This window comes from Populus euphratica, unplaced genomic scaffold (genome assembly GCF_000495115.2).
Source record: "Populus euphratica unplaced genomic scaffold, PopEup_1.0 scaffold148.1, whole genome shotgun sequence".
Classification (NCBI taxonomy): Eukaryota; Viridiplantae; Streptophyta; class Magnoliopsida; order Malpighiales; family Salicaceae; genus Populus; species Populus euphratica.
Genome location: NW_011500035.1, coordinates 97,034 through 119,939, shown reverse-complemented (window position 1 = coordinate 119,939; position 22,906 = coordinate 97,034). Strand labels below are relative to the sequence as shown.

Below are 22,906 nucleotides of genomic sequence, written 5' to 3'. Positions count from 1 at the left end.
ACACGAAATGATGACAGGCATGATTATGATAGCGGGTGATGGCAGCCGTGAATCAGCCACAGGATACAAAATATAGATATCTCTTCCTAATTTGTACTAGTGTTAGTGGCAGCCTCTTTAAAATAGCAAATGTACTATCATGTAATGAAATAGAAATTAGATGGGCTGGAGAAAGGCTTCCGAGGAGCAATCTGTATTGGGATGAAGAACAAACCCTAGATTTACTCCACAAAAGCCTGGAAAAGTAGCAATGACTGTAGCGTTACGATTGTAGGTATTTGATGAGGCCCATTAAGCATTGACATATGGACCTCCTGTTATTCCCAGAGTCAGCAATCACATTCAAGCTCATCATGGAATCACAACATGGTGAACCTGGAAGTGGGTCTGGTGTACCATAGGTGATGAACGTGGAGCAAGCCGTGAGGAACCCTCCCACGGTGGTGCAATCGACATCGGCCGCCACTGCCACAGCCCATTATAGCAACAGCAACAATGGCACTCCTGTCATTATTATTTCCATATTGTAAAAATTGATTTGGACCACCCTCTTGTATTAGTTCAACAGTTGAGTTATTTAGTGCAAGATGGGAAATTCATAGTGTTGATTAAGCTGGGTTGGAGTGAAATGAAGAATTTGTTCTGCTCTTTCATGGTGGCTGAATGAGCCTCTAGCAGTTATGGAGCCTGACGTTTAATTTCGCAGGGGTGGGGTAATATTAGAATGATAAAATATGAGATTTTATACAAAACTTGCACCATAATGATGTGATTTCTATATAATATTAAGGCTTGGATTTATTTAAATAAACGAATAAAAAATTATTAATTTATAGTTTAACTTGCATGAAAATTATGATTAACAATAATTATTTTGTCATTAGCAAGAAATCATAATATGCAAGCAATTACTAATTACTAATAAATCTTATAATATAATGCTACAACATATTAATCAGTTTGATTTTTCAATTATTTCTCATTAATGTGAGATAAATTAATTTAAGGAAATAAAACTACGGATGGTGCACTTATATGATATCATATATATGAAAAATATATATATAATATAAAAGGAAAATACGATTAAAAAATAATATTGAATGCAAAACCACGTAGAATAAGTTCTATCCAATTAATGAATTATTCTTTAATCTATATAAAAGTACAAAAAATATTATACCCGAAGAGTCAAATGAATTGATGGTGTTAACAAGAATTAGATTTTAGATTTCTTTGATATGAAAATATGATATTGAGGTTTTAGATTTTAGGTTTTTTTATGCGTTTTAAAAATATATTTTACTTAAAAATATATTAAATTAATTTTTTATATTTTTCAATAATTTTAATATGTTAATATTAAAGATGAAAAAAATCATCAATTTAAAGCTAAAAGGAGGTAATGAGAAGAAAAAATCTAAAAAAATTACAAATTTTGGATATGAATAACTTGTTAAAATGACATAAATTCTATACATAAAAAATATCATTTTTTTTTTTTAAAAAAAAATAGAATGACCATCATGGTTTAGCAAAATCTTTCATTCATCTATTCATAGTGAGAAAAATGTAATTCAAAGGATAGGTTCGATCATCAACAAAATATGCTTTTTATTTAGTTTTTCAGATCAGATTTTAAATTCAACATTTAAACAAATTTATTTACTTAAACATATTAAGTCGATTAAAAAAATTCATAGTGTTTTAAAAATAATTATTAATAATTACTCTATAAAAGAGAGATTAATATAGAAAAAAAGAGAATAAAAAAAAATATTTTTGAACTCAAATAAAAAATATCATCATCATTTTTACAAGTTTGGAAAGTATATTCATGAAATAAGTATCGATAATTATTTATAAAATCTTTAGAGTGATCAGTGATGTGCCCTCAAAATTCCTTAAGAATCTAAATATACATTTTATCATTACATCAAAAATAAATAAAAAATAATAAAATCAATATTAGTCTTAGAAAAGAAAATAGCTTTTAGCCATTAAGCGTATATACAACAAAACTTGAGATTCAAATTTTATATATATATTTCTTTTTTTATTGCTCGAAACATAGTTTGAAATGGAGCGAGCTTTTAGAAACGTTGATTAACCTATATTTTAAAAAAATTTAAATTTTTTTAGTTAAAAATTAATATTTTTTTATATTTTAGATAATTTTAATACACTAATCTCAAAAATAATTTTTAAAATATAAAAAATATTATTTTAATATAATTTAAAATAAAAAATATTTTAAAAAATAACCATAATAACACTTCTTAATAAATTCAAAGCCACAAATGAGCACCAAAATGCACATTCGGTGAGGGCACGGTTAATTTTTTTATTTCAGGAAATAATCTCTCTCTCTCATATATATATATATATATATATTATGAAAAGTAATGATAAGCAATTACGATGTCAAGTCTTTTGGGTAGAAGGCAAACAGCAAGCCAAACTAGTTTGTAACCTAAAACTATGCATAAATATACAAATTATACATGTAAAAATTGAAATATTAAACCCATAAATTAGACCATAAGCTTTTTTTTCCCTACTAAAGATTGTTATCGTTACATTTCCATCTGGAAGTAGGGACACAGCTGAGGTAGTGACACCAATGGCAATGATCGTTTCCATTTTCTCCCTTGAACAACATCACCAATGCAACTGTGAATCTGCATTTTTAAGTAAAGGCATCAGAATCAATGGAAGTAAAGACTCGTTGATCATGAGAGAAAAAGATCGTTAGATAAGGATGCCAACTCTGAAAGCAATGGCAAGCAGAAAGTGTTGGAATTAATTTTGAAGTCTACATTTAAAATGTTTTTTAGTTCTTTTAGATGTCTTCTAGGTATTTGCATGTAAGTATTAAATATGTATTTATCTTTTAAATCTCTTGAATTATCTTAAACTAGTATAAATATATGTTTAGAGTATGACAAGTCCAAGTCCAATTGGCAGTATAAGTCCTCTCAGTGCTAGCAAACGTATCCTTTTTGTCTTTTCAACTCCAGTATAAGTCTTACTGACATCACTGTATCGCAACCATAGGGAGTTGACATTGGTTTTTATGTGTCGTCATCTAAGTGGAACAATAAGCTGATGCCCCACAACATCAAACTAGACATCGGTATTCAATGGCCGGTAATGTTGGGTAAGGGGCATCTGCAGTCCACAGCTAAGTGAAATAGTAGGCATCTGCAGTCCACAGCTAAGTGAAATAGTCCCAGTTGTTTGCCCTTTCGGTAACATCAAATGGGTCTCCAACCTGGCAATCATCTTAGGGCTCTATACTACTATGTCGTTATGCTTATGATAAGGTTGTGTTCGAGATGGCGAGATTAATGAAAATGAACATTCAAATGACATGGAGATAATAAATCAATGAAAATGACAGTTTAAGTTGATAATTTGGAGCTTGAGCAGTGACTCACCCTACAATCAGCAGGATCACAGAAACCAACCATAGAGCATATTGGTGAGCCCTGTACTTGGATTTGACACCAACACCGGAGGGAACATTTCGACGCTCTAGCCAGCCATATTGAGGACGGGGAAGCAGAACAAAGCCTAGGAGGAATCCTGACAGAAATCCACCAATATGGGCAAAATTATCAACATGTGGCAGAATTCCTATTGCAAGGTTAATGGCTATTATGACCAGTAGTGTAAGCAGAGCTGCAGCCTGTGGAAGCAACAAATGGCAGGAGTGAGGGAAAAAATAGATACAACTAAGTTTTGTTCATGTGTAAATGCCATTATATCCCAATGGTTGCGATACAGTGATGGATAGGCAGAAAATGGTACGGAGTTTTGAACAATGGCATAGCACTAGAATGCCAAACAACGTACAAACACCACTGACCTTGTTGGTATAGATACTCCAGTTTGTAATTAGCTCAGAAAGCATTGCTCCAAGAAGCCCGAAAAGGGCACCTGAGGCTCCAACTGAGATATTGTTTCTAATAAATAGAGAGGAAAGCACACTCCCGCCAAATCCTGACAGCAGATAAATAACTCCAATGCGAACTGCCAATTTGTGAAAAAAATGCAGCTTATCATAAGGTTAGTCGTGCTACTAGAAATAGAAGCATAAATTGCTGCTCGACTTGAAGTTTCGTCAAAAATTACAGTTGGTATTGATAGCGAAGAAGTACTGGCCTCGGAAGGCAGGTTTTGATAGCTACTTACCAAACCCAAATTGCTGCTCGAGACGAATGCCAATGAAGACCAGGCTCAGCATGTTTGCAAGAAGATGAATAATACCAGCATGCAACCAGATACAAGTGATAAGCCTCCATCCCTGGTGCTTATCTACAAGCTTGGTCCACTCAAGAGCTCCCAGCCTCTCCAGTCTTTGCAAGTTCAAAAAACAAAAGGAACAAGCTTCAATTAACTGCATTATATTTCTTCTACCTTCCTTGGCATTTCTTAAAGCAGGTGACAATGATAAACCAAGAAACAACAGCTTTCAACAAGCTAATTTTTCTGACACAAACATCAAATACCCCTTAATAATCACACACAAAAAGAATATTTTCAGTGTTAGAAATGTTGGAGAAAAACGTATTTCATCAGATCCATGAAATTTTCACCAATGAAGCCTTGAATCCACCATAAAAATATATAGTATCTGAGACCAATAATCACTAAATTCATGCCATATCCTCCACAGAGACCAGCCAGGCAACAACGCCATGAAATGCAGTAATTGACATTTGGACATCAGCATCTAAAGCAAATCCACTAAATTCTCTCTTCAAGTATCTAATCAATCAAAATCCCCCATTGGAAACCACACACAAGGCATTTCATATTCATCAAGCAATGCCAAATTTCCAAATTCATATGTACACAAATCAAAAGGGAATCAAAATTCCTCCCCAAATTCACTTGATCCATCAAAAAACATTGAAAAACAACACCCCAAGAATCTAGAAAGCTCATTCATAAAGAAATTTAAACCACCACCAGCATTTAGTATTTATCAAAGTAAAATGACATGAAACAAAAAGAAACAGAAAAGGCAAAATAAAAAACAAGAAGAAATTATACAAGGATCAAAAAGTGAATCAAAGAAAGTGAATTACGTACGTGGCAGAGGAGGGACCAAAGAGAGGATTATCTTTCAAAGGCTCAAAAGAAAACCTCCCAAGAAACCTTGCAACGCACTTCCCTTCAAGTCTTGTATGTAAATGTTTAGGACAATTGTTGATGCACATCACGACAATGAAGACAGCAACATTTGCCACCACAAACATAGGTACAAGCCATGATGTCCAGTAATGAGCTTCTGTGTCTTCTATCGGGTATGTTGAAGTTGATGATAAGTAGCTGTTGCTGTTGTTTCCTCTGCTCTTAACCCCCCCTCCTCTTTCTGTGTCTTCTCTTGACATGTTTGCTGTTTCTTGATGGTGTTCTAGCAGGTGTTTCTTTCTTTAAAAAGAACTGTATTTTGGTTTCTTTTTACCTTGATCTCTCTGGAAATGATGTGATGATGGTGGTGGTGGTGGTGGTGGTGGTGAGTTCAATGGTTTTTAATGGAAAAGGAGAGAAAGTGGGTGAGGATTTTCAGGTTTCTAACTGCCACAGTGAGCAAGGTAACCTCCTCCCATATACATTTTTCATTTGATCTGGTACAAACACTACCATGGTTCTGTTTTTTTAACAATCCATCATTCTTTTGACATGTTGGCTATCTAATTTTCTTTCATTCTCTTTTTTGCAATGAATTGGTATATATATATTCTAGAAATTATCATGTGAAAGTAATCAATTACTAATCACATTATCTTCATTTAATACTTCACATGCTGAAACAGTATTTGGTAAAATCCCGAAGCATTAGTCTAATGGTTAAGAAAGTTTGATCATTTAATTGGGTGGATATATACGAAAGCAATGGTCATGGAAGCAGCGGATGGAGGCTGGTTCTACGCGGTCTTTCGCTTTCTGTTTATTCGTGGAAAGCACTTTTACTAGTATAAAATGTTCGAACCAATGGGTTTCCTTTCAGGAATAAGTTAAAGCTTGATATCTCGAGGTGAATCAGATTTTTTTAAAAAAAAAAAAGCATAGTAAATTAAAAATACTGATGGAATAACATAGCATAAAAAATAAAATAATATAATTTATAGAAATATTAAAATTTATACATGTCATAATTTTAAAACATGGTATTTATAATTTATTATTATTCAGAGTACGAGTAGCAAATGCTACAAAAAGAATTATGAAACGGATATTAAAATTTTAATTATAATATCATTAGTAACATAAAAAAAAATCTCACTACAACATTAATAAATTATTTCGAGGACACCAAACGAGCAATAAAACTTAGAGAAAAGGACAAGTATCCTTCATGTTTAACCTATGTCAAAAGGGGTAAATATTGAATTAGTGTATGATTAGGGTTCCTGGCTTGAATTAACATTTGATCTTATCTCCTACCTAAAATGTATCTTCAGGCATGAACAAAAAGAATTTATCATAAATGTAATAATCCTAGTATGAATTAATTAATCTTAATGTGTGAATGCTAATCCGATAATGCCCTAGCTTTTAAAACAAGAAAACAATATACAAAGAGAGGGAAATACCTCTCAAGCTACATCATGCACTCAAATGATCATCAACATGAGAGCTCAGACACTAATAAAGATAACCTCTGAAATATTTTTATGAATAAACTGAATAATTGATCCCTGGTAATAATCCCAGAAAAATGTTCTCAGTTATCCTCTGGTTACTCAATACAGTTACTAAGTTGGTACCAGCTCAAAGAAAACGACAAGATCATCGTTGGAGGCACCAGCTCCATGTTCACAGAAACTTCAATTTTATTGCTACAATTTTAATGCTGTAGTCCTGTGCTTGCTGTCTCCTCCTGTTCTTCTGATGGCTGTGTGATTTTTTGGCAAAAAGAAAAGGAAAAGTTGCAAAGTTGGTGCTGCGTGCTTAATCAGGCTTTAATTAAACGATTAAAGGGTGTACTTTGAAAGGCAGGTTGAAACAAAAAAAACCTAGCACTTGGGATATATTTGGCATTGAGATCTGCTTTTGAGATTTTTCTTTTAGTTTTAAATAATTTTTTATGTTTTTAGATTATTTTGATATAATAATATTAAAATAAATTTTAAAAAATAAAAAATTTATTATTTTAATATATTTTAAAAGAAAATTAAAAAAATCATTTTTATCACATTCTAAAAAACATGTACTTAATCTATGAACCAAAGGGTTTTTTTCATTAAAGTAGGAAATAAGGAATTTGATTGTCTTATCCTTTCATACAATTATAAGATTCCCATATAGTAAAGTTAATAAAAAAATTATATATATACATGGCTAATTACTTTTCTTTTCTTTTTTTGTTTTCACTTGCGCATGAGCCAATTCTTGATTGGTAGCTTGCGAGTGATGAGATGGGAAGATGTTCAAACCTTTGTTTTTAAGACTTAGATATGGAAGTATGAGAAGGAAATCGATGGCCTGATTGAGGGTGTTCTTGCTTTGTTTCAGTACGATGCAATTGGAATAGCTTTGCATCTCATTAGCTGCATGTAATTTTAGCTAATTTAAGCTTGGATCCATCTGTCGAAGGATATGTTCCCTTTAGTTACTGTTTTCAAAAGAATTTTATATACTGATTTATTTTTCTATTTTTATCTCTCTCTTTCGTATTTATTAATTATATTACGGGACAGCACAACGTAATTGGTAAAGGAAAGCACACGCTTTTCTATTAAAAAAACAAGACTGCTTCTTTAAATTTCTGTTGCTGTTCTTGCATTACATATGTTAAGCTTCTTGTTCTCATCCTGGCTTGCAGCAGGCAAATTCCACTTTTCTGATGTGCTGGAGATGGAATATCCATAATTGGTGCACCGAGGGGCTTGGCCTAGCGGTGGCAGGAGCCAAGCTCCTTCCATCGCACATGGGTTCGAGTCCTGGTGTGCACGTTTGTCACCCCCGCGGTGCCTTACATGCCTACTGGGTTTGCAGGGTGTTCAGTGGGCCGTGGGGATTAGTCGTGGTGCGCGCAAGCTGGCCCGGACACCCCACGTAAATCAAAAAAAAAAAAAAAATAGCCAGGTATGTCATGCCGACCAGATGATGATCGTTTTGGAATGATCTACTGATATATCAATGCTGGCAACACTTTCTTTCTTTTTTATTAATTATTTCCTTTTCTCTAGCGTTGGAGCATCTAGAATTCTGCCTTCAATAGCTCCTTTAGCTGTTGAATGGAGAACATAAAAAAGGAAGAAACTAAGATAGAAGCTTGTAGAAATCAAAAGCAGGATCTGACAGTAACCTTCCTCTTCCTACGTCTCTGTTGTGGTGGTCTCTGTTGGCAGGTTTGGTTCAGACAGTTGAGTTGGCTTTGTTACTTGGAAGCTACTCTCTTCGATTACCTTGCCAAGTGGCCCTTACCTACACCAAAGTTACTATCCTATGGTCCCACTTTTTTCTCTTTTCTTTTTTCTTTTGATATCTATGATGCTCCTGCTTCGTTTGGATCATAGTTTCATCATCCCCAATTATTGTGGTGTTAGCTCAAATAGTGAAAAGGGTTTGTTGTTTGCTTTCAGGTAAGGTTGCAGGAGAACAAACAATTACGGATACAGTAATGTCTTTGCTTCCCAATAAATCCAGGAGCCTTGCTTCAGGGCCCGAGTACACCCTCAGATAAATAAGTTGTCTACAACAGATTTAAACAGGTTGAGACTTTATTTGGTTCGCATGTAAAATGGAAAAGGAACAAATAAGAAAACAAGCCAGAGCATAGATTAATGAACCTCTAGAAAGACTGAGGGACCCTCGTAATTTGTCTTCTTATTCTGAGAAATTGACATGCATTTAAGAAGAATATGGGCTGATTTTGATAGCGAAACCTACCTTGCCGTGTAAATTGAAACCTTATCTTCATGTTTCTTTCACCAATATAAATCAAATGCAGAAACGCCCACCACACATGGTGAACAGGTTGCTTGTCGCCTAGAATACGATAACAGGATGATTTCCAGAATCTTGTAGCGTTTTACAAAGCTCCCCTGCAGCAAATTAGCATTCTTTACCATATCATTCAAGGCAAGTATCAGAGCGGACAGGGACAGGGCAGAGAGTGAGCAAAGACTAGCTTTCCGTCGTTAAGAATCGTCGATCAAAGACTACATGTATCGTCCTAGGGTGCGCCTTGCATGGATGGATATTGTCAAGTTAATGACCGCAAGCCACCATGTGAACAATCTGCGGCTTATGGAGCTTACCAAAAAGGGGAAACCAGAAGCCTTTTCCTCCAAAATCTCATAATTATCTTAATTTAAACTATTAAATAACATATAATTTATATTATTCTGAAGTTAAAACTTTAGACACATTCATGAACTTAAAACTTAGACACATTCATTTTAGATAGAAATTTTATATTTAATTTTTTTAAAATAAATAAAAATAATAAACATTTAAATTCATAAATTCTGATATTATATTAAAAAATTATTTTCATCCAATAATTTACATTATTAAATTAAATTACATAATATAATTTATATTATTCTCTATCCTTAAATCAAATCTCAAATCAAATAGAACAAGATTTTGCAAGAAGCAACGTTTTTTTTTTATTATTATTTCTTGTCCTGGTAATAGAAACTACAGTTCAGCAAAATAACCTATGAACACAACAATCCCTAGCAATGGCAGTGCGTGCACGCCAAAAGAATATATAACCAGTCCATTCTCAACTCTCGGGTCACAAGTCACAGCCATCATGATAAAATTCATCGAATTTCTCCAATCAAACCATTACCAATTGATAAAAAGGTAGGAAAAAAGTCGGTAAACTCTAAATGAACAAAATGGCAACAATCAACCTTGATCCATGTAAAATCTCCGATACAAAATTCTTTTAACAGCGAGTTGATAGCACTAAAAAGAAAGAAGGGATTTCAACGCTTTCCTCCACCCCCGCCAAGCTTGGGGCCCTTTGGTGCAGCACCCTTTGGCAGGCTACCTTTGCTGCTCTTTTGTGCCTTGGCCATTACCTCAGCCTTCTTGGCTTTTTTCTCATCCTTTGTTTTCTTAATCCTTTCCTTAATTTCACTGGACAGAAAATCAAGCATTTCAAGAAAAACATCAGTAAGTACCGAAGTTGACTGGATAATCAAATTACATTTATCAAATGGTAAAACGAATATACCGGAGTGCAGCCTCTCTTGCAGCATCACGGACTTCAGGTTTCTCAGTTCGCTTCTTCTGTATGACCTCCAAAGTAGCACCTACAATGGACCTTGAGTAAGGTTTTTTTGTAGTGCGGCGCCTCTTCTTAATAGTTTCAGCAGCAATGTCCTGTAATTTATCAAAATCAACATATAGTACATCATGGGTTTACTTTCAAAGAAAACACTCCAGCATATAGACACGTTCTACATTTGTCATTAAAAAGTTAATAGAAACTAAGAAAAAAGTTACCTTCTTGTGCTGCTTCCTGTACATAGCTGTCCAAGTTAGCTTTGAGGGCTTCAGCCTATTGTGGAAGTACCTCTTGCATTTAGAATTAGCAAAGAGGAACACCTTGATTGAATGAAAAAAGATTACTTAGTTTCACAGCACGCATTTTACAGTGAAGGGAAATTAAAAGAAAATCCAATGCCTTCAATACAAAACTGCACATTACCTGGGAATCTGAGCGAATAAATCTGATACCCTTGCCGGGATATATCTTCGCCCCACTGAAGCGGCAGAGTTCAGTTCTGAGATCATCCAGAAAGAAACCATTACAAAGAAAATCTATTGTCAAATCAATAAATATGCTCCATTCAAGGGCGGGCATGTTTGATGGTGATCGTGATTGCATATCTAAAACATAAATTGACTTCATTTGCATGATCCAACAAATCTCAGAACTCAACCAAATCATAAAACCCCTCTATGTAACTCCAAAAAAACTACCTGTTACTCTGGACTGTCAGTTCAATGACTAATAAGTCGCTTATTATTAGCCACATCAAAGTGTTGCACGTTCTTAAAATCAAACAAATAAGAATACCCTAGTGCAACATTCCAACCAGAAGATCCTATAAAGCGTCACAAAAATCACTAAACCTTAAGCTCTTGTTGTCCCAACTTATATTTTATTCAAGTCTTAGTAATTCCCTTGTTTACTTCACTGTGTTTTCACTTTATTATCTTCCTGCACTGCATCAATCACACTCAAACATAGATTGTAGCTTAATGCTCTACCAAGGAGCCGAGGACTCGGGCAATATAGCAAGTTATCTGGTCTTATTCCGGGAAGTAATTAAAAGACTCACTTGATACATAATTAAAAATTAATCCAATCACCAAAAATTTATAAATTTAGTCATCATAATTAAAGGATTGAAGGTGGGAAATTCCATCACCAAAAAGCTGAAAACTTTCTTATAGCTTGCATTTTTATGCTTTGTAAAACAAAAGAAAATCACTTTTTTGACCTTGTATTGTCATGTCTAACGAAGGTTCTAGATCTCTACAACAGATGTTCAGATTGTAATATATTTCAGACAAAGCCAAGACGACTCAAATTGAATCCAACAATTCATAGACTGCTTAAACACTTGAAAAAACAACAAACCATTAAGAAAAAACGAAGAAAAATACAACCCATTTCCATATACATGGAAACGAAAACGTATTGGAGAGAGAGGGACGTACTTGAGAACCATGGCGGCGGCAGCTACTGATTTTTTTGGCAGGGAAGTCAAAAGCTTAGGGTTTAGTTTCTGAAGAGATACATAAAAAATTTGGTTAGAAGGTCATGTGGGCTTTCTGATTGTGGGCTCGACAATATATACTGGAAATAGGCAAGGCCACAAACTAAGGGCCTTCTTTTTATGCTTATGGGCCTATGAATTTACCTGCTTTATAGGTTTGAGATTTAAATTGATCCCGTGTAATTTTGAGATTTTACAAATTCATCCACAAATAAAACTTTTTATAAAAAAATCGTGTTATTTTTTGAAAAAAAATTATTTATTTCAATAAATTACTATTTTATCCTTATTTTATGAGTTTTATTTACTTGTTTCTAATTAAGTTATATAGAATATGATTTTAAGTTCTTGAGATCAAGATTTTAAAACAACTGGATTTTAATTGTTTTACTTTGTGAATTTTACAACAGGGTGAATTATTTTTATTTTTTGTACCCTTTAATCTCTTTTTGGGAGAATATTTCTTATAAGAACTACTAAGCCCTATTTTTTTTTATTCTTTGGTATAAAAAGATTGGTTTGATTTTTATGTTATTCTGTGTTGTTAGCAAAATGACTTCTAATTAAGACAATAATAAAAAAAAAAGGATTTAATCGTAATAATCAAGTGCGTAATCAATGCAATTCCTGTTTTTCCTTACATGGTTACATGTAACAGCATGTTCTGGTTATAAAATATTACATGCAAAACATTTTCCCATGATAAAAATTATCTTGGTCTATTTGTTTGAAGTAAAATATTTTACATGTTTGTTTTTAAAAAATATTTTCTTGTGTTTATTTCTTATAAAATATTTTTCAAGAAAACTAGTCAAATAAAAAAATATTTTAGATTCAACCTTCAAACTTAATTTATATTTTTAATTTATGAAATTTTATAAAATATTTTTATAAATAGTAATCCGTTGATAATATCATTTAACTATTTTAAGTACTACATTTATGTTATCAACACCGCCATCCTATTGTCTCTTTCACTACTATTATAACTATCTTATCATTATTATTATTATTATTTTCTTATGTTATCTCATCACAATTATTTCACTATTATTGTTTTTTTCATTGTTGTTATTAAAAAATATTTTATACGTGAAAAATATATTTTAATTCAAATATAAAAAGATATTATACATGTAAAATATTTTTTGAGAAAACATTTTACTTTAAGTAAAACAAATAGATGCTAAATAAGAAAATATAGATGCAAAACTCAGCCATTATTGATCATTCCTTAAACACTTTCTGCAGATATATATATATATATATAAAGATATTATACATGCAAAATATTTTTTGAGAAAGCATTTTACTTTAAGTAAAACTCAGCCATTATTGATCATTCCTTAAACACTTTCTGCAGATATATATATATATATATATATCTTGGAGTTTTTCGAATTTGAACATGGAAATTCTCACATTCAAACACGATAATTAGATTGTTTGTTTCAATTTCTATATCCGAACTCATAATTACGCAATAAAATAAATTATGAGTAAGTTTTTTTCTAGGACCTGCCTTGGCTTTAGCTTAAGATTCGGCTACTTCGATTGACCCTTCTTCCACCACTTGCTTTTAGTAAAAATCATGTCAAAAAGGGGTGTGATACAATTATATTTTTCACATCCTTCAATTTTATTTTATTTTAATTTATTTTGAGATAAGCTGCCATGCTTCCTTCTTATTAACAAAAACATCATATTCATGTTTGACCTAACCTTTTCCATCGATGGCTAGTTGGTTAAAAAGCCCTTAAATATTTCTAGTTAACCTCACTATTTATTTTGAGAAAAGGTAAAAAAACTTGTGCGAGAAGTAAAAGTCAACAAGGATTAAGATTTAACAATTTTTTCATTATTTTTTTCAATAATAGAAAACCATGCGAAAAGTTAAAAGTGCTGACTTTTTAATTATTTTTTAAAAATAATATCGTTTTAATATTTTTTTAAATAATTACCCTAACTTAACAGCCCAAGCATTGTACCGAGTCAGTCCCAACACCTAGTTTAATAGCCATGGATTTACTATTTCCTAGAAGATCTCACAAGATTTATAGAGATTTACTCGTAATTGAAACAATAAGCACGTCACAATCTATCAAAGCTACATGATAATGAAATAGAACAAATTTAGTGAATCGCTTTTTTAATTCATATGATCTGAATTAATGCATAACTTATATCAAAATAATTTTCACTTATCATGTTTTTTTTAACTCCCCAATGTTTTTCCTTTATTCACATTGAATGAATTATCAATTCCATAAATGGCATGGATATGCATTAAATCAAGGTGTCAAATTAATATATTTTTTAACCAAATTAAGTATATATCAAAAGCAGATTTCATATAAAATAGAAATACGTGCATTAATTAAGTAATATGATGAAATATTTGAGATGCTATCTCATGTGTTTAATATATAGCTTTTATTTCTATTTAGCTTCATAAAATGTTACATGCAAAATAAAAATGTCATTCATGGCAAAACTCAATCATCATTCTTTAAAAATTGTTTAACGTGTTGGGGCATATAATTGTTGGACTATGCTTGAGAAATGACTCTAGAAAAAAAATGTATGGTTATTGGATTATCCGAAAAGGCAGAATAATTTTTTTTAATAACATTATGTTGTTTTATTTTAAAAAATATTAATATTTATCCGTTGAATTTCATCATGTTAACTGAATAGTTTAAAACATGATTATATCAATTACAATTTTTTTTCTTTGATTTAAAATTCAATTGTTAACTTTATATCACAAGTTTTTAAGATTAATTCACTAGACTAAACATTTAGATATACTTGATATCTAAACCTAGTATAATTATAGGCATAAAATATTAGAAGAACATGATTTATTATCATGCTGCATTTGTCATTCATACAATATATCTTATCTCGACTCATGCAAACTTTTAATGTTGTTTACTCAATTTTGTTTAGTTGGTCACTTAAATGACAACAAGCATTAGATCTTCATTATTATCCTTCCTGGCTTGCTAGTTATTACTTATAGTTAAATAATCTGAACCTAAGATTTCCACAATATTAAAACATAGTAATAGTATTATTATATGTATCCAAATTACTCCTAATTGCACAAGAAAATAAATTCCATATCTGCTAATTTTCAAAAGATGTCAAGCCAAAAGATCTTCAAATTAATTAGTATTTCACCTAACCTTTTTTCATACATGGATAGTTGGTGAAAATCCCATAATTTATCGTTAATATTATCATATATATTTTGATATTGCGAACAAATAAGATATTGTGCAAAAAATAATTAAAAAAAAACATTGGGGACTAGATTCAACAAGTCTTCCACCATCATTTTCAGTAATAGGCAGGGTTAGTGAGGAGTAAAACAGGTAAAAAAATAACCAAATTAACTTGGAGTCGAGTAAATAAGCATCAGAAAATTCATGGAAATTGTTTCTTAATTATTCGCGAATACATTTCATGTGAATCATATATGGTTTATTATTTTCCAGGAGAGATCACAGATTTTCTAAAGATTAACTGATGATTGAAATAATAAATAATTAACAAAGCAAGCATTCCATAATCCTCAAAAGCTACATAATAATTATTGAAATATATACATAGCAGATTTAGAAAATTATTGCTTTTAATTCACATTATATGATAATCAAAAGAATATTCGTCCTAATGAAATCCTAGTTAATGATGTTTTTACCTATAATGCTCTCAATTAAATTAACGTTTTTACATGTAATGTTCCTAATTAACTCAACAAATGCCACAGATATATATGCAATGAATCAGGGAGTGGAATTATGGTTTTTTTAACCAAATCCAAAGGCAAAAAGGAGTAATAAAAAAAAGAAATTAATTACATGCATTAAGTAATACTCATGTGATAAATAATCTTGATTTCTATATCCATGTATAATCAAAGTATTCATTTTAAATAATTTTTTATTTGATAACAAGAGTCTTTTAAGTCAACTTTCGATTCACGTGAAACCAAGTTCTTTCTAGAACAATATTAAAAAAAAATATGTATATATTCTTTTTAAATACAACCCGTAACAAGAAGGTTTATATTAGGATTTTACGAATGTATTTATAATAATTTAATTTCCCAAACTAAGCCCACCAATTTTTTAGTCGGCGAACCATTGTTTCCAAGTGCCATCTCCCTACTGGTTCCAGCCACACCAAAGGTCAAAACTTGACCTAAACAGCCACAACCCCCCAAGCCAAGACAAAAATAAATTGCCATGCACGCGCTAGCAAACACGCGTGGCGGGTTTCACGAAACCATGTAATGAAAAAGGCAAGCGGTCCCCGCGTATTGACTTTTCACCATTCAGTCCAAAAATATTTCCTCTCCTTTTACATATTTTCTCAATTTGTTTCTGTTTCTCTTTGAACAACAAAGAAAGAAAGAAGAAGAAATCCTTGAGTGCATGAAAGCAAGAAAGGAGGCTACTTGCCCTAGAAAAACCAGTGAGAGAAGAGAGAGGAGAGAAGAGAAACGAGAGAGTGTAAGTTACTCTTAGCTTCGTATCTTCAAGTTATTTTTATACGATCACATATTATCTGTAGCTTTTGTGCTCTCGTTTTGATGCTTTTCAAATAAAAACATTATTTTTAATGTTATTTCTCTTGAATCAGGACTCTTACAGCGTAGGTAAACATGTTTTTTTATGGCTTCTTGTGTTACTGTCAAGTAATATGCTTTTCTTGTCTCACTCACTATAATTGACGTTACATTGGTTTTGTCTTATTCCTATATTGATCCCAATAATAAAAAAAGGAAAAGGAAGAAAGGATCTGATAATTTTATCTTGTCGAACGACCCTTTTCGTACCATCAAGTATTAAGAAAGGTACCCCCTTTTTTTTTCTCTTTTTTATCGATTGTATTCAACCACTTTTTTACGTCACAAACATTGAGGGAAAGGAAGAGAGGTCAACTGTTATTTTTTTATTTTTATGTTTCTTGTATGTGTGAAATAAAATATCAGAGTCAGGCTTGTTTTGTCTGATAGATTTTCAACTTGATGGGGCAAGAATAGTGTGTATATCAAGAAAATGCCCTTTTCATCTCATTATCTGACACGCGAAGGTTTTCTGAGAGAGAGAGAGAGAAGGGAGTCATCCATGAAACGTTGACAGAGAAATTGCTTTTTCTTGTTTTCTCTTATAAATAAGAATGTGAGGTTGGTTTTTAAGTGTAGCTCAGTGTGTGAAATCTTGTAAAGGTCAGAACTTGCTAAACAAGTGAGAGAGAGAGAGAGAGAGTCCAAGAATACCTCGTGAGAGGGATAGCTAGCTTTTCAATATCAAAAAGCTTGCGCAGGAGTAACCAAGGGTCAAGCGCAGACAGAGAGAGAGAGGGGGAGAGAGAGAGATTATATAAGAATTATATACATAAACAAGGATGAAAAGGGGCTATTTTGAATGGTTTTTGGGCTTTGATCAGTACTAACAGTGTTGATAGTTTTGGTGGTAGTTGTGGGGTTTCAGCGTTTGTGACAGATATGATTTTAGTACACAATAACAACGCCAGGCCTTAGTGTTGGTGCCATTGCTTAGACGACGCCGCCGCCGCCCCTAACAACCCTCCTCTACCAAATCACCAGCCCTTTCTCTTTCTATTACATGTATCATGCCTGTATGAACTTTCTCTTGATTTACTTTATGGTTGTCCGTTGTGATTTTTATTTCTTGCATGCTGTTGTGCTTGAAATTGAATAATGTATGACCCTTTTTTGTTTGTGGGTTTTTTTAATTTTTTTTCAGAAGAATAAGATGGATAGTCATGGTGACATGGGCCTACTTGGGGAACATTTTGATCCTAGTTTGGTAGGGAAGATGAGGGAGGATGGTTATGAGAGCAGGTCTGGAAGTGATAACATTGAAGGTGCATCTGGGGAAGATCAGGATGCTGGAGATTATCAAAGGCCTAGGAAGAAGTACAATAGACACACTGCTAATCAAATACAAGAGCTTGAATCGTATGATTCTTCTTTTGGCTATTTTGTTTATGTCAAGTGATTTACGTATTCATGTCACTAGTCTTTGTTTGAAGGATTCTTTTTTATCTAAAAGATATCTGTTTCTGTTTGTGATGTCAATAGTTTCTTTAAGGAATGTCCTCATCCTGATGAAAAACAAAGATCAGAGCTTAGCAGGAGGCTTGGCTTGGAAAGCAAGCAAATCAAGTTTTGGTTTCAAAACAGGAGAACTCAAATGAAGGTAAATTGATGAACTTTTGCGTACCCTTTTGATTCTTTTCATTATCCCCTGTGAAGATTTTGATTTTGGTCATTTTATACTCTAGACCCAGTTGGAACGGCATGAGAATGCAATCCTCAGGCAAGAAAATGATAAACTCCGAGCTGAGAATGAGTTGTTGAAACAAAACATGAGTGATCCAATTTGCAACAATTGTGGTGGTCCTGTGGTGCCTGTTCCAGTGTCTTATGAGCAGCAGCAGTTACGAATTGAAAATGCTCGATTGAAGGATGAATTAGGCCGTGTTTGTGCCCTAGCCAATAAGTTTTTAGGCAGACCTCTCACATCCTCGGCCAGTCCTGTCCCTCCCTTTGGCTCTAACACCAAGTTCGACCTTGCAGTTGGGAGAAATGGTTATGGCAATTTAGGCCATACAGACAACACGTTGCCAATGGGGCTTGACAATAATGGAGGGGTTATGATGCCTCTGATTAAACCAATAGGCAATGCTGTTGGCAATGAAGTACCATTTGATAGATCAATGTTTGTAGATCTTGCACTGGCTGCTATGGATGAATTGATTAAGATTGCTCAGGTTGAAAGTCCCATTTGGATCAAAAGCTTGGATGGAGGGAAGGAAGTCCTGAACCATGAAGAGTATATGAGGACTTTTCCTCCTTGTATTGGCATGAAACCCAGCAATTTTGTTATTGAGGCAACTCGGGAGAGCGGTGTAGTACTCGCCAACAGCTTGGATCTGGTTGAGACATTGATGGACGTGGTATGCTATCTAAATCTTAATGCCGCTATGAAGTTTTTAATGATTTCTCTCAAGTATAAGCGTGATATTGGGATTTGATTTCTGTATTTCATTTTTCTGTTTATTTTTATTTCAATGTAATTATCAATTTTGGAGCACTTTATCAAGATTAGAATAGTTTGGTAGCTTTTGTTCATTTTTTTATCTCGCATTTCACCATTTTATCACCTGTCGAATTCCCTTGTATGATAGAATGGCGTTGAGAAAGCTGCAAAAGTAATCTTAATTAATTCAGCTATTCAATCTAGAAATGCGCAATGCTTCTAGTTTTGTACTTGAACAGCTGGTTAACTTCTTTTCCATATACAGAATGGATGGGTGGAAATGTTTCCCAGCTTGATTGCTAGAGCTGCGACCATTGATATCGTATCAAGTGGCATGGGCGGAACAAAAAGTGGAGCTTTGCAAATGGTATGCCATTATCCTATATGTCTTATAGTCTTTTGCCGTGAAGCAGGAATTTATGAATGTTTCTTTTCCAGATACATGCTGAATTTCAAGTGATTTCTCCTTTTGTCCCTGTGCGTCAAGTGAAGTTCCTTCGGTTATGCAAGCAACTAGCAGAGGGTGTGTGGGCTGTGGCTGATGTTTCTGTTGATGGAAACCAGGAAAATCTAAATGCACAAACCCCTGTAACCTGCAGAAGGCTTCCATCTGGCTGCATAATACAAGATATGAACAATGGTTGCTGCAAGGTAATGATTTGCATAGCTTCTTCATTTGTGCTGCTTATACTTATGATCACTCATAGCTTTTTCATCCTTGGAGGTACCTTACTAGGATTTTGCAATAACTTCAACTTCGTATTCAGTTGGCACTACATTAATTTGAATTATGTGCAATTACAAAACTAGTCTTTTGTGCATCCCCAAATTAAATTTATTATGGTTGTGCTCCCAAGTTTTGCTCTCTCCTCTCTTAATGAAATATATTAGTGGTTTCCTTGAAAACTTCGAGCTTTGATTATTATTTAACTAAAATAAGATTCTTCTATGATTTAATTAATCTAGACTCTTCAATTCTAAAGCAAGAATAGCTTATTTTATGTGCTTAATTGTCTGCTGCTACTTTCGAAGATCACGAAATCAAGGGCACTAGCATTTGACAAGCGCACGCACGCACACATATTTATTTGATTCCTCAGTCTTGAATGTAGTGCAGTGCATTCACAATTTTCCTATCCAGGTAAAGCCTTGTAGTTCTCAATCTTTGCTGTACACCTCACGCATTTGATGTTTCTATTCTTATCTCCTGTTCTTCTGCTGATAGTTCAAATTTTGCCGCTTCCGTTTCATTTCTGCTGATTTTTTTTTTTTTTTTTATCTGTCCTCGAGGTGATATGACCTAGATCTAATCATTATATTTTAACCTTCTATTTCCAAGTAATGATCCTGCCATGATTGTATTATAATAAAATCACCTTTCTATCCAATTTAAAATTCTTATGAGATCTTCTTTTCAAGTTCTAAGAAAGGATTCCATCTTACATTATTCGGAGTGCTCAACACTATGCCTTGATTTTTGACTTCTGCTTGTCCTTTCAGACTTGTTTAAAATGTAGTGTGGGACTGTGTGATATATTTTACCGTGTTAGCTTGTTCTACCCTTTGGTTGCAACTCTATTTTTCTATGTACTCCCCTCTTCTTTTAATCCAAGAATTAAGTTTTTAGCATCGCAAGAACTTTCACTTAAGGATGACACGGCAGCACTAGAATTTCGCAGGCTTCATGGTTTGTTAATGTTTAATAATAAGAACAAGTGAAACTTTTTAGAACATGTTCTCAGAAAAATCTTTGTGGAATTGTTCCCATTTGAGGTGAATGGAACCCTGTGAAGCCAAGTTTGATTGCTTGCTAGATAGAGGTGTACTGTTGATAAATGCTAGGATGATGCGGTTGCATGTGTTCTAGAATGCTGACTGTTAGTAAAATGCAGGTTACATGGGTGGAACATTCTGAATATGATGAGAGTGCAGTCCATCGACTCTACCGACACATTCTAAATTCTGGCATGGGCTTTGGTGCGCAGAGGTGGATTGCCGCCCTTCAACGGCACTACGAGTGCATGGCAATGCTCTTGTCCCCTACCATTTTGGGTGAAGATCAGACAGGTCTAGGAATGCTACTTTACCCTTCCTTCACTTGTTTATTTTCTCCGACGATATTGCATGTGTCGTTTTCTGAGTTGTTACTATCATGCTACAGTGATAAATCTGGGAGGTAAGAAAAGCATGTTAAAGTTGGCACGGCGAATGGTGGATAGTTTCTGTTCTGGGGTCTGTGCTTCTACTTTGCATAACTGGGCCAACCTTGTGGTTGAAAGTGTGAGTGAAGATGTGAGGATTTTGACCCGAAAGATTATCGATGAACCTGGTGAGCCAGATGGTATTGTGCTGAGTGTTTCAACTTCTGTTTGGCTGCCGGTTTCACAACAAAGGTTATTTGACTTTTTGAGGGATGAACAATCAAGGAGCCAATGGGACATTTTATCCAATGGTGGAATATTGCAGGAGATGGTCCAAATCCCCAAGGGCCAGGGACATTGGAACACTGTCTCTGTCTTGCGTTCAACTGTGAGTGGCCATAAATCAACTTCCAATTTCCAGGTTTCTTTTGTTCTTATCAAGAGTTTAACTATATATTTTCTGCTTTCTGAGACTTGCAGGCTGTTGATGCTAACGCGAGTGACAACATGTTGATATTACAAGAAACCTGGAATGATGTCTCGGGTTCGTTAGTAGTGTACGCACCAGTCGACGTACAATCAGTGAGTGTAGTGATGAATGGTGGAGACTCTACCTATGTGGCTCTCTTGCCGTCAGGATTTGTGATTCTTCCAGGCAATTCATTCAGTAATGGCGAGCCAAACAACTGCAATGGGAATCCAGCTAAGAGAGATTGTGATGGCAACAGTGGAGGCGGATCTTTTTTGACTGTTGGATTCCAAATTTTGGCGAGCAACCTTCCTTCAGCCAAACTCACAGTCGAGTCAGTCAAGACAGTTCAAAATCTCATCTCCTGCACCATGCAGAGGATCAAAACAGCCTTCAACTAATGGGTGCTTCTTAACTTGGTAAATCTCTTTTCTCTTGGGTTTTCGACGCCCAAGAATACATGGTATCAACAAGGTATAATAGGTAGAATGGAAGTGAAATAGAGGCAGCTTGAGGTGAGAACTTTGCATAAGTGGGGTTTCGAGTCAAGAACGAACCGCAGTTTGCAGGGTGGAAACTGGGTAGGATGACGGTGGATGTCACTACTACTGTCCTCGCCAAGCTAGTTTTTAACTTGGCAACAGGCAGTGGCCTTGTGGTTCGGGTATTGACTCTCAGAAATGTTTTAGTTTAGTCGACCTATTTCGTCGAAGACAAGATAGACTGCTAGCTCTTGACTTTTTTGTGTTATGGAACTGTTCAAAATCTAAGGCAATCTGCTATTTTAACTTACACTTTGCTTCAAGATTTTTCTCTAAGATGGAACAGAATTCTTGCGTAGACACCTTATCTTACTCTCGTGTTTCGTGTATCCTTTGCGGTGCCTGATTCTTCTCACATGTGACGTGAGTTTCCACACATGCTTGTAGTTATCTTGTAATTAAACACATAAAATTACAAGCATATGCATCTGCAATCTGCGTAAGTGAACATTTTGGGACTTGTTTAGCAAATTATCAAACATGTCTAGCAAGCTTTTCAAGAAAAACAATCGAAATCAAAGTTCACAGTAAACAGATTGGCCTCGTCCAGCTCGAAATAACTGGAGTTCATCGGTGCTGGCGTGAGGTTTGTCCTAGCATAGTAAAAAGGTATATACCTTGGAAGAAGAACAATAGTGAAAAATTGCGGCTTCTAATTAGGATGATTGCATTGGCTTGTTGCCAGACCGATTTTATAAAAAAATTTCTCGTGGCATAATATATATTAAACTAGTTACATGATCCGTTGGGTTAATTTATTTTACATAAAAAATATTTAGTTTTGATTGTAATACTAATGTACATAAAAGTATAATAATTAAATAGATTAATTAAAAAAAATCAACAAAAAAAAACTGATAAGAAAAAAAAATCAGAATCAATTGGGTTAATTCGCCAAATCAAT

At 33.8% G+C, this 22,906-nt stretch overlaps 3 protein-coding genes across 5 annotated transcripts; 1 reads left to right on the top strand and 2 right to left on the bottom strand.

The window, feature by feature from the left end:
• Positions 1 to 2,439: 2,439 nt before the first annotated feature.
• LOC105142650 (inactive rhomboid protein 1-like) lies at positions 2,440 to 5,727 on the bottom strand. Its single transcript, XM_011050384.1, has 5 exons — positions 5,101 to 5,727; positions 4,198 to 4,361; positions 3,872 to 4,035; positions 3,441 to 3,691; positions 2,440 to 2,681 (listed from the first exon to the last, which is right to left on the bottom strand). The coding sequence occupies exons 1-5, from the start codon at positions 5,400 to 5,402 to the stop codon at positions 2,561 to 2,563; spliced, it is 1,002 nt and encodes a 333-aa protein (XP_011048686.1). The 5' UTR covers positions 5,403 to 5,727; the 3' UTR covers positions 2,440 to 2,560.
• A 3,979-nt stretch (positions 5,728 to 9,706) lies between these two features.
• LOC105142651 (60S ribosomal protein L24) lies at positions 9,707 to 11,819 on the bottom strand. Its single transcript, XM_011050385.1, has 5 exons — positions 11,710 to 11,819; positions 10,691 to 10,766; positions 10,486 to 10,587; positions 10,214 to 10,362; positions 9,707 to 10,116 (listed from the first exon to the last, which is right to left on the bottom strand). The coding sequence occupies exons 1-5, from the start codon at positions 11,718 to 11,720 to the stop codon at positions 9,963 to 9,965; spliced, it is 492 nt and encodes a 163-aa protein (XP_011048687.1). The 5' UTR covers positions 11,721 to 11,819; the 3' UTR covers positions 9,707 to 9,962.
• A 4,353-nt stretch (positions 11,820 to 16,172) lies between these two features.
• On the top strand, positions 16,173 to 22,275 carry LOC105142647 (homeobox-leucine zipper protein ANTHOCYANINLESS 2-like). 3 transcript variants are annotated; one of them, XM_011050380.1, is made up of 9 exons: positions 16,173 to 16,291; positions 17,552 to 17,766; positions 17,890 to 18,007; positions 18,093 to 18,767; positions 19,116 to 19,217; positions 19,289 to 19,501; positions 20,743 to 20,917; positions 21,012 to 21,379; positions 21,472 to 22,275. In XM_011050380.1, exons 1-9 carry the CDS (start codon positions 16,214 to 16,216, stop codon positions 21,859 to 21,861), a joined length of 2,334 nt encoding a protein of 777 aa, XP_011048682.1. In that variant the 5' UTR covers positions 16,173 to 16,213; the 3' UTR covers positions 21,862 to 22,275. The 3 variants fall into 3 exon arrangements, with proteins under 3 accessions (XP_011048682.1, XP_011048684.1, XP_011048683.1); XM_011050382.1 differs by lacking the exon at positions 16,173 to 16,291 and adding an exon at positions 16,781 to 17,412; XM_011050381.1 differs by lacking the exon at positions 16,173 to 16,291 and adding an exon at positions 16,782 to 17,423.
• The last annotated feature ends 631 nt before the right edge of the window (positions 22,276 to 22,906 follow it).

Coding starts and splice junctions, on each gene's coding strand:
- LOC105142650 (XM_011050384.1), bottom strand. CDS start 5,402: ATGTCAAGAGAAGACACAGAAAGAGGAGGGGGGGTTAAGAGCAGAGGA. Junction 4,362..5,100: donor TTTGGTCCCTCCTCTGCCAC/GTACGTAATTCA, acceptor GAACTTGCAAAG/ACTGGAGAGGCTGGGAGCTC. Junction 2,682..3,440: donor GTGATCCTGCTGATTGTAGG/GTGAGTCACTGC, acceptor TTAAAAATGCAG/ATTCACAGTTGCATTGGTGA.
- LOC105142651 (XM_011050385.1), bottom strand. Junction 10,363..10,485: donor ACAGGAAGCAGCACAAGAAG/GTAACTTTTTTC, acceptor GATAAATTACAG/GACATTGCTGCTGAAACTAT. Junction 10,117..10,213: donor GCAAGAGAGGCTGCACTCCG/GTATATTCGTTT, acceptor TTTTCTGTCCAG/TGAAATTAAGGAAAGGATTA.
- LOC105142647 (XM_011050380.1), top strand. CDS start 16,214: ATGAAAGCAAGAAAGGAGGCTACTTGCCCTAGAAAAACCAGTGAGAGA. Junction 18,768..19,115: donor TTGAGACATTGATGGACGTG/GTATGCTATCTA, acceptor TTCCATATACAG/AATGGATGGGTGGAAATGTT. Junction 20,918..21,011: donor TTTGGGTGAAGATCAGACAG/GTCTAGGAATGC, acceptor ATCATGCTACAG/TGATAAATCTGGGAGGTAAG.